This window comes from Eutrigla gurnardus (assembly GCF_963514095.1).
Source record: "Eutrigla gurnardus genome assembly, chromosome: 24".
Classification (NCBI taxonomy): domain Eukaryota; kingdom Metazoa; phylum Chordata; class Actinopteri; order Perciformes; family Triglidae; genus Eutrigla; species Eutrigla gurnardus.
Genome location: NC_139935.1, coordinates 13,535,939 through 13,549,409, shown reverse-complemented (window position 1 = coordinate 13,549,409; position 13,471 = coordinate 13,535,939). Strand labels below are relative to the sequence as shown.

General features: G+C 45.9%; 1 protein-coding gene across 1 annotated transcript; it reads left to right on the top strand.

Moving 5' to 3' along the window:
• Positions 1 to 3,843: 3,843 nt before the first annotated feature.
• On the top strand, positions 3,844 to 13,471 carry LOC311010082 (cilium assembly protein DZIP1-like; the record flags this gene model as incomplete). The annotated part of the gene is made up of 17 exons (XM_084004563.1): positions 3,844 to 3,927; positions 5,685 to 5,752; positions 8,526 to 8,599; positions 8,729 to 8,844; positions 8,923 to 9,081; positions 9,171 to 9,308; positions 9,388 to 9,450; positions 9,527 to 9,655; positions 10,000 to 10,048; positions 10,136 to 10,186; positions 10,872 to 11,047; positions 11,140 to 11,344; positions 11,589 to 11,763; positions 11,848 to 12,188; positions 12,336 to 12,457; positions 12,539 to 12,698; positions 12,981 to 13,471. The coding sequence occupies 17 exons, from the start codon at positions 3,844 to 3,846 to the stop codon at positions 13,088 to 13,090; spliced, it is 2,220 nt and encodes a 739-aa protein (XP_083860689.1). The 3' UTR covers positions 13,091 to 13,471.

The following is a 13,471-nucleotide window of genomic DNA, read 5'->3' as shown; positions in this document are numbered from 1 at the left end:
TAGTGATCCAGCACTTTATCAATACATTACAACCAGAATCAAAGAGAGGGAGTGAGGGGGGCTCACAGTCTGGTTATGGGACCAGCCGGTCATAAACTGATGCACGGTGAACCTTTGCTGGACAACATGAACAGCTTCATGAACACAATTCAATAACATTCATCAATATAGGCCAGAGATCTTCAACATGGGGTCCTGGACCCATAGGGGGTCCACGGATTTCCAGCAGGGGGTCCCCAACATTATTTGATCCCAAACCTTTTTTCTTACAAAATGTAAAATATGTTCAAAAATGCACATAAACATTAATACAACATCTAATAAGGAAATATAAATGTTAATTGTTGTGAAATTGTGATGTAGAAATGCCAATATAGATTTACAATCATTCTGTAAATATACACTCCTCAAAAAAATAAAGGGAACACTAAAACAACATAATGTAACTGCAAGTCAATCATATTTCTGAGATATCAGCCTGTCCAATTAGGAAGCAGCACTGATTGGGAATCAATTTTACCTGCTGTTGTGTAAATGGAACAGACCACAGGTGGAAACGAGTGGCAATTAGCAAGACATCCCTATAAAGGAATGGTTCTGCAGGTGGTGACCACAGACCATTTCTCTGTTCTCGGCCTTTCTGGCAGATTTTTTTCTTTTTTGAATTTTGCCAGTGTTTGCACCACTAGAGGTAGCATGAGGCGGTTTCTCCAACCCACAGAAGTTACCCAGTTAGTGTAACTCATCCATGATGGCACATCAATGCACACTGTGGCAAGAAGGTTTGCTGTGTCCCCCAGAACAGTGTCAAGAGCATGGAGGAGATTCCAGGAGACAGGCCAGTACACGTGGAGACGTGGAGGGGCCGAAGAAGGACAACAACCCAACAGCAGGACCGATAGCTGCTCCTTTGTGCATCCAGCAGGCCACTGATGTTCAAGTTTCAACTCAAACGGTCCCAAATCGACTCCATGAGGGTGGTTTGATCATCTGCAGACGGAATTACTATCAACACGAGAGATGAAAAACTGCTGCATCTTCATTCTGACAGAGACATGACTCATCAATCCCAGACAATGCTGTTAGCTTCGAGGGGCTTGCTACTTTTGGTGCCGACAGGAGCAGTGCATTCAGCGGTAAATCCTGAGGGGGGGGGTTTATGCATCTACATCAACAATAACTGGTGTAAAAATGCTAGGAATAGTCTCAAGTTATTGCTCAACGGTCATCGAGCTCTTGACTGGTAACTGTAGACCATTCTACCTGCCCAGGGAGTTTAGCATAGTTACCATCATTGCTGTGTAGGTGCCCCCCAGTGCTAACAAAAAGGAAGCTATGAGTGTTCCCTACCGGACCATCAGTGAGCTGCAATCGGCTCACACTGAGGGCGTTTTTATTGTTGCTGGGGATTTCAACCAGGCAAATATGAAGACAGTTCTCCCACATTTCCACCAGCATGTGGATTTTGCAACCAGGGGAGAGAACACTCTGGATATGGCCTTCTCCACCATTAAGGATGCATGCAGAGCAGCCCCCACCTCGGCTCTTCTGATCACATATCTGTCATGCTGATTCCCGCATACAAGCCCCTGCTTATCAGGGAAAAACCTATAATTAGGCAGGTGAGGATGTGGTCTGAGGGTGCCATGGAGGCACTACAGGACGGCTTTGAGTGCACGGATTGGGACATGTTTAAAGCAGCCGCTACATACAGTGGCGCCGCCAGCCGGAATCCAGTACGCACTGTGAGGACTTTTTTTGAAGGTGAAAAAAAAATTGATGGTGCTGAACCGGGGCCGGATTGGAAGATTCAGCGGGCTGGATATTTAAATTATGCAAATCAGCGGGTGACACCAAACAACGTCTGCCCAAGCAAGTCAGAGCTTTTCTTTCTCTCACACAGTGACCTGGAGAGACGCAGCCGCATTTGAGAGGATGATCGCGCGTGTGTGCGTAATTACGCATAGCATGTGTTGGCCCCTCTCCACTACACAATACAGCTCGGCTCTAGTCTCGTCACCTCTCTGCTGCTGAGCACTGTGGGCCGAGCCGATGCATGTCTCTCTCCCTGGGCCGGGAGAGTTATCATACCGTACTGTGCGTGTGTGTCTCCAAGCGTGTGTGTGCGTGCGCGGAGTGCTCACAAGGGTGCTATGGTGATTAGGGCGGGGATGGAGGGCACAAAAAAAATATTTGCACCGGGGCCTATCACCATCATATACACTACTGATTTCACTGATACTGAAAACATTAGATTTTGTCTTAAAAAAGTATTTTTCCATTTGTTGTTGTATTTGCTGTTTTTGTGCGTACATTGAAATTGAATCCTGGCGGCAGCGTTGACAACACCCTCCCACAGCTATAAACACGCACACAGTGAGAGAGAGACAGAGACAGAGACAGCGAAACGTGAATAGTTACGTTAACAGCCGGGACCCGAGTGGTCATCTTCCCCTGCAGGTGTCAACGGTGCGTCAGTAGTTTTATCCAACACGCCCTCCACCGCCATCTGTTGTTCCGTCCGACGACGTTTAAAAACAAATGTATCCATGCTTACTAACGTTAACTTAACGTGAGTGACTATAAGCTGCTAACGCTAACTGCTAGAGCCAGGTAGCTTACAAACTAGTAGCCTACTGTCTCTGTGTCGAGCATACACTAAAAGCGGGCTCACATGAGTGACGTTGACGTACGGACAGTACAGTCTGTTAATGAACCCTGATCAGTGACAGTTGTCATCGCAGCTGCCTGAATGCCGTTACGACGTGACGTGGTGGTGCTGTTGAACTCCGCACTTTTCTTGGTTATTTTGTTGTTGTTTTTTTCTTGGTGGTTTTATAGTAGGGCTAATAGTAGGGCTAACACAATTCTCGATGAGGCTATAGCCCAACCAAGCCCCACCCTGGCGCCGCCGCTGCCACTTTCCCCAACCATCCATGATGTAGCCGGACATAAAGGTCCCGTCGGGGCACGTAGGTTCACCAGAACCCGCACGCCGTGTTGAGAACACTCTGTCGATAGCATTCAGTGACCAGTTCAGCAACTCCATCGTGGACTGTTGGATTTAACAGTCACGATTAGTATTCGTACCTAATTTATCTCCACATTGTTGATACTCCCTGCTACGTACAACTGACATCGGACCATACAAGTTTCTCAGGTTCAACTTATTGTTTGGGTACAGAATGTTCATTCGTTATGCTCTCATCCCGTCACAACACCATGTCTGCTGATTCGTGCCTCAGACCTTTTTCAACTCACATGCAATAATCTGTACCTGTCAACAGTTGAATTTACATACTTCTTCTTAAAGCCACTTAGTGTTGCTGATTTTTGTACTTCTTCTTCTAACACATTCCATTGTCTAACACCTGTGACCGATAAGGAAAAGGATTTTAACGTAGTTCGTACCTTCCTTTGCCTGAAAATCATGTTCCCTCTAAGATTGTGTCTCTCTCTGTGTATGAAGAGTTTTTGCAGGTTCTGAGGGAGAGTTCTGTTAGATTCTTGATACAACATTTGTGCTGTGCGATAGTTTATTAAGTCATGATAGCTTGCCTGATAGCTTCTATCCTCGGCTGCTAACGCTAAACTAACGCTACCGCAGCGTAGATGCCACTTCCGTGTTTACCAAGCTGTTTCTGTGACGCAAGTTTCATGCCAGAGTATGAAAAATGTTTGCTGAATTTTTATAAATGCTTGTGTTATCAGGTCAACAAGTGTTGACAAGTGTTGACCTGATAATACAAGCATTTAATACAAGCAGCTTCACTTGTATCTGGATTGAGAGCTGAGCCGTTAATAGCAGACTGCTCACACTGTTGAGTTGAGAACACAGATATAATGATCCGTCTCATCTCACCTGAGCTGTCAGATGAGCAGGTGTACGATGAACCAGAACTGCCACTTGATGAAGGCCCACTAAATGTGAGGCTGCAGCCCTCGGAGGGACGTGGACTTGTCCTGCTCCTCTTGCTGGCCCTTTCAAGAATCTCCTCTCTAACTGCATTGGTGATGGGCTCAGTGTGGCGTCCTGCAACAACAAACACATGGCTTAGTTCGCTATCTACTATCTACTATATGATCGCCTGTGTGAGAGACTAATGGAAGAACCAGCATCAGTTAGTCAACATGCTGCAAGTGAAGACCAACCATGATGCAAAATGACACATTAAAAGCCTAAAAATACATGAACATTTGGAATGAGTGATCACAGATAAAGTTAGAGACCACAGAAGTTTGTCTTTTATTAAAGTCCCAGTCGGCAAGTCGGCACTCTGTCAGATTTTGAATGTTTACAACTCTCAGGCTCCTCCCCCACGACCACCAAGCTCCTCCCCCTCAACTCCGTGCCCTTTGAAATCCCTTTGATCACCCACCTTTGAAACGCGGGTCCGATGTTGACTCTGGTTTTATCACGGGCACCGTCGCAATCTCTCTTTTTTTCTTCCTTTTCCACCGGTGTTTTCTTTTCCTTGGTTGTTTTGGACCTCCTCGTTACGTTTTTTAATCGAGGAATTGGAAGATTGTTGCTACTTCCCTCCGCCTCCCCCCTGTGATAGTGGTACGACCCGAGGGAAGAGGGGCTCTCTGTGTGCTTCAGTCTGCAGTTTGAAAAATAACAATTATAATAATGGAATTTCTTGTAGTGTACTTTTCATTAATTCAAAGTCAAGACTTTTTTAAAGTTTTTTTTAAAGTACACCACGACTGGGACTTTAAAAAAGTCCTTTGACTGCTAAATTGCACCCTCTTTCTGATGTACTATGCTTCATTTTTATTCATTGAATGAAAAGTACACTACAAAGAAAATCTATTATTATTATTGTTGTTATTTTTTAAACTGCAGACTGAAGCACCTTCCAGTTAGTCTACATGCTGCAAGTGAAGACCAACCATGATGCAAAATGACACATTAAAAGCTTAAAACGTGTTTTCATGAGTGTCCTTAAAATGTCCAGCTATTTGTACGCCTTCCCGTGAGATCAGGTTGAGATTATCGAGTAAGAGACTACAGTTTTCCCAGGACTTTGTCCTCACTACTCACTCAGTTGTCTCCTGGAGGACGGACACTGAACAGCGCTGGTTGTCTTCCACAATGTAGAAGTCATGACTCTCGAACAGTAGTGGTTGAACGTAGTAATAGCAGATGTGATGTGTCCAGGAATCTGATCTGTGTCCAGGTATCTGATCTGTGTCCAGGTATCTGATCTGTGTCCAGGTATCTGATCTGTGTCCAGGTATCTGATCTGTGTCCAGGTATCTGATCTGTGTCCAGGTATCTGATCTGTGTCCAAACGTCTGCTTTAATCTCTTCTCAAGATGTGGAACTCTGAGTGTTGTGACCTCACTAAGTGACTGTGGCCAGTCAAGTTGTACTCATTGGAATTCGGAATGTCAAGTTCAAACCAAAACAAATTTGAACACAAAAATATATATTTAATTTTAATGTGATTTGAAACAAACTGTATTTCACAGTGTACAAAAGTCTTTCAACATCCTTACATAAAACTCTTTCCCACTTTTTCTATGCATGAAAAGTCCCAAAATATGTTCTTTTATGTACAAGGTGTTACCATGTTTATCCTAGAAGAGACTGTTGTGCCTTCTACAGGTGGACTTATTTGTTATTGAACCGAAGGCAGATTTTTAGGATTTTCTAAACCTCACATTCTGCTGTTAAGTCTGCTGGTCTGGTTGAAATGATGACGTACCTGGAGGGATCTGAAAAAGTCCCTTTGCTGCCGGCCATGTTTGTCCTGCGGAAATAATAAGACCACACTGACAGCATTAATCTGATAGGAACATCTAAGTGGTTTCCTGGTTGTCATAGTAACAGTCATGTAAATGTCATCAGTAGGTAGATTCTTGTCCGATTAAAAGTTTTTTGGTTTCCCAGAAATGCAGTTCTGAGAAATGTTTCTAAGTAAAGAGTAAAGCTCCACCTCTTCCTGTACACAGATCTGAGGACAGCACAGGTCTGGAATGAGACATGATGTCCCAGATGTGCTCAATAGGATTCAGGTCTGGGGAACAGGCAGGCCAGTCCATAACATCAATGCCTTCATCATGCAGGAACTGCTGACACACTCCAGCCACATGAGGCCTAGCATTGTCATGCATTAGAAGGAACCTAGGGCCCACTGCACCAGCATATGGTCTCACAATGGGTCTGAGGATCTCATCCCGGTACCTAATGGCAGTCAGGGTACCTCCAGCAAGCACATGGAGGGCTGTGTGACCTTCCAAAGAAATGCCTCCCCAGACCATCACTAGGCCACCGCGAAACCGGTCATGCTGGAGGATGTTGCAGCAGCAGAACGTTCTCCACGGCGTCGCCAGACCCTGTCATGTCGGTCACATGTGCTCAGGGTGAACCTGCTCTCATCCATGAAGAGCACAGGGCGCCAATGGCGAATCTGCCAATCTCTGTGATCTCTAGCAAATGCCAATGGCATTACACAGTGTTGGGTTTTAAGCACAGGGCCTATTTGTGGACGTCGGGCCCTCAAACCACCCTCATGGAGTCGATTTGGGACTGTTTGAGTTGAAACTTGAACATCAGTGGCCTGCTGGAGGTCATTTTGTAGGGCTCTGGCAGTGCTCCTCCTGTTCCTCCGTGCACAAAGGAGCAGATATCGGTCCTGCTGTTGGGTTGTTGTCCTTCTTCGGCCCCTCCACGTCTCCTGGTGTACTGGCCTGTCTCCACGTGTACTGGCCTGTCTCCTGGAATCTCCTGATGCTCTTGACACTGTGCTGGGGGGCACAGCAAACCTTCTTGCCACAGTGTGCATTGATGTGCCATCATGGATGAGTTGCACTAACTGGGCAACTTCTGTGGGTTGGAGAAACCGCCTCATGCTACCTCTAGTGGTGCAAACACCGGAAACATTCAAAAAAGAAAAAAATCTGCCAAAAAGGCAGAGAACAGAGAAATGGTCTGTGGTCACCACCTGCAGAACCATTCCTTTATAGGGATGTCTTGCTAATTGCCACTCGTTTCCACCTGTGGGCTGTTCTATTTACACAACAGCAGGTGAAATTGATTCCCAATCAGTGCTGCTTCCTAATTGGACAGGCTGATATCTCAGATACAATACAGGGCTCCAGAGTGCGACCATTTTGGACCAAAATTTTTATGAGTGATTTTTATGAAATCGTAAGCACAGCATCTCGTTGTGTTCTCCTGATGGTATCGTGGTCTAAACCAATAAGAGACAGAGCTCTGGCGGGTCCTTGCCTATGATTGGTCCTTTTCACTGCTGTAAATTGTGTCAGTTCGAAAAATGTGAGCGAGCTGAGCAGGTATTCCTGAGCGCTTCCATTTTCTCCAAAAATGAAGAGAGGCAGAAAGCCTGGCCCCGAGACAATTAATTAATTAATTAAAAAGCCCAAAAATATGCCTTCAGACAGGACTGGTTCAAGCAATTTCCCTGGCTGATGTACGATAAAGAAAGGGACTCAATGCATTGCATTTATTGGCGGGAGTGCGGTCAGAATATGGCCGGTAATAGTGCGTTTGTGGAAGAGTCAACAACATTTCGCATCGAGACGTTGAAAAAGCGCAATATGTCCAAAAAGCATACTACATGCCGTGATAGGTGTGTTAATAAAGCTCTCCCAGCTGCATTTCAGCGTCAGGCTGTATCGATCAGCTCCGCTGAGGAATCTGAAATGATTATAAAATTCATCGTTGCATACAATATTGCAAAGGAGGAGTTGCCGTTCACTAAGTCCGAAATTATTCTGATGAAAAAGATGCCGACACACTAAAGAACAAGACAGTTGCGGAGGTTGGAAACGCCACGTACGCGTCATTCATGATTGACGGCGACACAGACGTCTCTATGAAGGAGTGCGTTATTGTCTACTGCTGCATTTTGCATAAAGGGAGGCCGGTCAACATGTTAATTGGACATGTCGGGTGGAGCATGGACACGCACAGTGTTTGAAGGCCCAAATTACAGCATGAGACATCATGAATAGGAAATTGTATAGTAGCCTATTCCTAATATTATTAAAAATGAATAGCCTAAGTAAAAACATAAGTAGGCTAGGCTAAGATCACATAAACAGTTTTCCATTTGCAATCTACAGGCAAGTGACCTGTATGATCTTTTTATTCTTGAGGAATTTATGCTGCCACAAAGCAAGCATTTGCTGCGTTTGGGCATCAGTGTGCAGATTGGCTGGAGAAAACGGGTGCTCTGGGTGCTGATGGTGCTGCAGTTAACCTAGGCCATAAGGGGGCGTCATTATGTAAAAGGAGAGCAATGAAAAGGTGACCTTTTGGTGTTAAAGGCGACGCAATGAAAAATGTGGGTGCACCTGAACTTTGTGCTGGTGCACCTTAAAAAAAAAGTTAGGCTCACCAGTGCAACCAATGCATAAAGTTAGTCTGGAGCCCTGCACAACCTTGATTTTAATTGAATATCCAAAAATATGGCTTGAGCTTTGCTTTCTTTATATAAGAAAACTCACAAGGTGATATATTGATACCTGTATTTTGTGTTTCTTTCTTTTAGTGTCCACATTGTGGAAAGTCCTTCCTCAATTCCTCGTTCCTCCAGAATCAGGAACCCTGATGAGTACGAGACCGGTACGTCGCGCATTAAATCATTTAAGGATGTCTTGTGAAGATGTATTTGCAGCTGAAATATGATACGCTTCCTCACATTGTGTTGTTACACAAATATCTTGTTTTCTTTGTTCTTCTACGTCCTTCCAGAGTTCCGGTCAGACAGTGAGAAGAAATCTCAGATCGACAGCCTCAAATCGGAGATCAGCGGTCTGAAGGAGCAGATTGTTCAGCAGCAACAGGACCTGCAAGCCAAAACAGCTCAGGTAGGAAAAACGACTACTTTTAAAGCAAAAATGCCAAACTTCTGGTTCCTGCTCGTTTGATTTCCGTCGTGATTCCAGGAAAAAGAGCAGCAGTCCCTGCAAAAAGACCTGCTGAGAGAATTGGACCGCTTTAAGGCGGAGGAGATGGCGCGCATGGACAGAAAGATAGAAGACAGCAGGGACGGCATGCGTAGAGAGATGGAGTATCTTTACACCCGGAACATTCAGGCTCTCAATGTACGAAAAGAATACTTGGATGATCCATTTTGGTTCTCCAGCATATATTTTATTCATACCTTTTTTTTTTTTACTATTTTTATTCATAGGAAGCAAATCAGAATCAGACCGCCAAGCTTGAGAAATCGTCCGTCCCTGTTCACTCGCAGCCAGAGAGAGATCTGGACAACTACAAAGAGATGCAGATCCAAGCCATGCAGAAGCTGGAACACCAACTGAAGAAACAGGTCAGTGTCGAGGCCAGATGTTCTTTCCATAATTACAAGTGAATGAAATCCTTTTGAGGACACAAATATTCTCCTCTAGGATCAAAAGTGGGAATCCAGGCTGCAGGAAATAAAGGGCCAACACGAGTCTGAAAAGAACCAGGTATGTGTTCTTATCAAACCTCATCATTATTATGTCGTTTACGTGTAATTTGAAGCCGTGAAACGTCGCCTCCCAGTTGCTGAACGAGCTGAGCAGGATGCAGACGTCCGTGGCGGAGCAGCAGGAGAGCGGCCGGCGGCTGCAGCAGGAGATGGGCAGGAGGCTGCAGGAGAAGGAGCGCACCATCAAGGCCCAGAGAGAGCAGGTTATAACACTTACACTCGCACAGCCAGGAAGTGAGGCGGGGGGTCAGCCCTTGTTCAGGATATCCTGTATTTGGCCTCAGATTGTGTTGTATTGAGACATGATGATACTGTATATTTGACAGGAACCATAGTGCACAGGAAACGGATACTTTTCCTGGAATGGCACCACAGTTTCCCATTACTCGCTAACAGCTGAGCAGCCAGAGTTCACAAACTTGCATTGTTTTAATAAAAAAGTTGATTATTACTTATTATTACTTTTGATTACAATTATTACTAGTCATTAAAGCAGATGGCACTGACAAAACTACCAATCATAAATGCTCCTTTTCCCAACTTCCAGATGCGGAATATTTCCTCAAATCCACCCACCAAACTAGTGGAAGTACCAGGTATGGAGACCATTTCAGTTCCTTTTTTTTTATTGAAGGAAACGTCATGTACGATCTCAACGCATGCATGTCTTCTCTGTCTTCCAGTCATCGTCAGTGCACCAGCTCCGGAGCCTAAACCAAAGAGAGTTGTGCTCGGTAAGTGAGTGGCTGTCGTCTTATCAGGAAATAAGAAACTGTCACTCCCAGAGAGGCTGAGCATGCGCTTCCATGCATGAAGGATTTACAGAGACAGCCCCCCTTTAAAAAAAACATTTGACCTGACTTTTATCAACGCCCTTTGACCTCATGTGCTGTCCAATTAGAGGAGCCAGTCTGTGCTCCTAAGCTGGATCCTATACAGGAGCTGTCAGAAGAGGAGAAAGGTAAAACAGGCAACGAAACCACCGGAGCCGACCAACTGCATGATGTCTGCATGGATGCATCAGTCTGTTGTGGGCAGCCTTTTTCCTTAAAGGGACGGGTTGTGTTTTGTTGTGCTGGGATGTATAAGGTACTCCTTCTGCTACAGTGGACCCTCATACATCCCCACTACAAACAATCCAAACGATCCACTTTTCAGAAAGGGAGCTCCTTGTCTGACATTCGTCGACGTTGCCGATCATTCCATCCATCCGTCATCTGGTTGCCTTGTTTGCTGCAAATCAACTTGTAGACGTTCTCCTCTTCTGCCTGCCCCGCTGCAGCCACATCCATTAACCCGACCTTGCCTTTGGCATCGAGCTTGCTGTGAAAGTTGACAAATGCATGCGTATCGTTTCCCCCTATTTGCCGCCTGTAACCGTAGCCTGATGGTCCAGATTAAAGGAGACCTCTTTTGTAGACTCGAGCAGCTTCTCTGAGAGGCGGCCAGCGGAGAAGAAGGCCGAGCCCGTGCCAGAGAAGAAGCCGAGGCTGACCAGCAGTGCTCTGAAAAGGAACCCCAACATCAAGAAAGAGATGCGGCCGGATCTGGAGCAAGCTGTTATGGAGAAGCTGGAGAGCCTGGGAGTCAAACCTGTAAGTACCTGCAGCCGTTTGTTGCCTCCGTTGAACTTGTTCAGATGAAGAATGCCCATCATAATCAGAACTTCCCTCGACCCTCCTCTCAGGATCAGAGCGGTCTGAAGGACAGAGCGCTCACTTCCATCCTGGCCAAGGTGCATTCAAAGCGGGAGAGCGTCGCCAAGGCGATGCCTGAATACTGGCGCCATCGGGAGGAGATAGCCAGCACTGTGGAGCAGAAGCTGGGCGGCGAGAGGAGAGGCAGCGACCCTGCTCCCGAGTCTCAGTCCAGATCCAGGCAATCGGTTCAAGGCGAGTCATCAAAAAGCCTCTTAGCACGTGAGATCATCTCCTCTAAGTTCTAGGAATCACACTGTACTACTTTGTACGACTAGCTTGTCATCCATGCATTAGCGGCTTGTAATTGGTTTTGACTGTGTGCACACATCACTATCGGTCTAATCTGGGAAAGCTCGTTTGCTGCCACATAAACTAACATAAGCTCTGACACACAGTCTGTGTCTGATCCTCTAATAGTGTTTTTGTCTGCGTGCAGTGTTGCAGATCCGCCCTCGATCCAGCAGCCTGCCGTCCAGAGCCACCCAGGTGATGTCTGGACCTGCAGTCAAACAGGCCAAGACGCCCCAGCCGGCACCCAGGATCAGGACCGCCGTCCAACCCAAGACCTCTACGCCCAACGTCAAGTCCGCTCTGAGGACCTTCACATCCAAGTAAAGAGAAACTGGATAAAATAACATGCTTTCTGTAGGTTGAAGTTGAACGATGTGTTAAAAACGGTTTCTGTGATTCTCGAGGACCCCTCCTTTCAGTTCAGATGAGGAATCGGAAGAAGAGGACACGGATATTGAGGAGGAAAAACCCCCAAAACACCAGAGGGGTAAATCGCCACAGTCGAGACTAAACCAGGTCCAAATCAGACCAAGCAAAGCCAGGCCGGCTCCAGCCAGACACTCCTCCAGCCCCCAGCTGGCTAGGGGGTCGCTCGGTGGTGGGACCAAGACCACGGTGACGAAGATGGGCAGCGACGAGGAGGACGAGTGGTCGGAGCTCAGTGAGCTTCAGGAGATTGACCCGAAACGTCTCCAGAGTTACAAAGACCAGAACGGCAACGTGGATAAGAGGAACTCTGGCAAAGGCAAGTGTTCTGTTCTGAGTCCAGGTTTTTTAGTTGAGTTTTTCATTCATGGTACGTAAACAAAACTCTGAAAACCTGAGAAATCAAGGATAGTATTTAGAAATGTCAACTTGCATTAATGAGAATGTATTTTATGAATTCTTTTAGAGAACAAAATCAGTGACCTGGCTCGAAAAATGGAGAAGCAGTTTGCAGAGAGAGCAATAAAGAAACCAGCAGGGGGCATCAGCGTGTTTCCAGAGAGGCAGGACGAGGTCCAGGAACTCACGGTGAGCTTCACAAGTGGTGTCATTGTGATGTGGTGGAAAAGCTGTGTCGGCCGTGTATGAATGACGTTTCCGTGGTGACAGTGCACAGATCTAGAGGAGAGCAGTGAGTGGATGGTGTCCTCCTTAGAGGACAGACAGGAAGTGTCCAAACCAGCCCCGGGCTCTGGACCAATGAGGAAGAGCCTGGACTCCCCCAGCACCAGTGTCTGGGGAACCTCCACAGGAAAGGGAGCCAAATCAGGTCAGCCCCAGTCATAACTTAATTATCTAGTTTTTTTTTTGTTACTGTAATGGTAGTATTAAATCCTCCTATCGGTACTCTGTATCAGAAAGTACTGAAATACAAGTACCAGCACTTTGTCTAACTCTTAATAATTCATGTTGATGAATTATGTCAGGCTTGTCTTCTTTATTTCATGGGCTGTTTATCGAAACAAAAACATGGCGCATTTGGGTACTGACAGGGATGCCGGTTACCGCGGCAACACTTGGTGCTGTAACCCCGCTGTGTTGTGCCCGGCAGGTCTGACCGAAGCCGGAACAGGAAGCACCCTGAAGAGCAGCCTGTGCTCCCTCAGCGACTTCAGCGACTCTGAGGACATTAGCAGTAAATACAATAAACACTACAGCTGAGTACAGGTGATGCAGCTCTACGTCAAGCACAGACACAAAGACCTCCACTCTTCAGACACCTCCAGTCCATCCTACTCTTCTTATATGGAAGCTGTGATACAGAGAGAGAGAGCAATATGAAACAAAGGGACATCTGGGCATAAAAGAGCATTTTATAAATACGAGAAATGAGATATTCCTGACTCACCTTATGCCTTGTGCAAATCCTTTACTTGCCTTAGACCATTTCAACCCCTGTATATTCACTGAAAATCTAACCCACACCCACACCAGATGAGATGCCTAATGTAGTTTGTGTAACGTTTTGTAAATCACATTTTTATAATGCCTTCATGTGTTACATTAAGAAACGAGATGTGCTTTTTGTATAGAAAATAATTA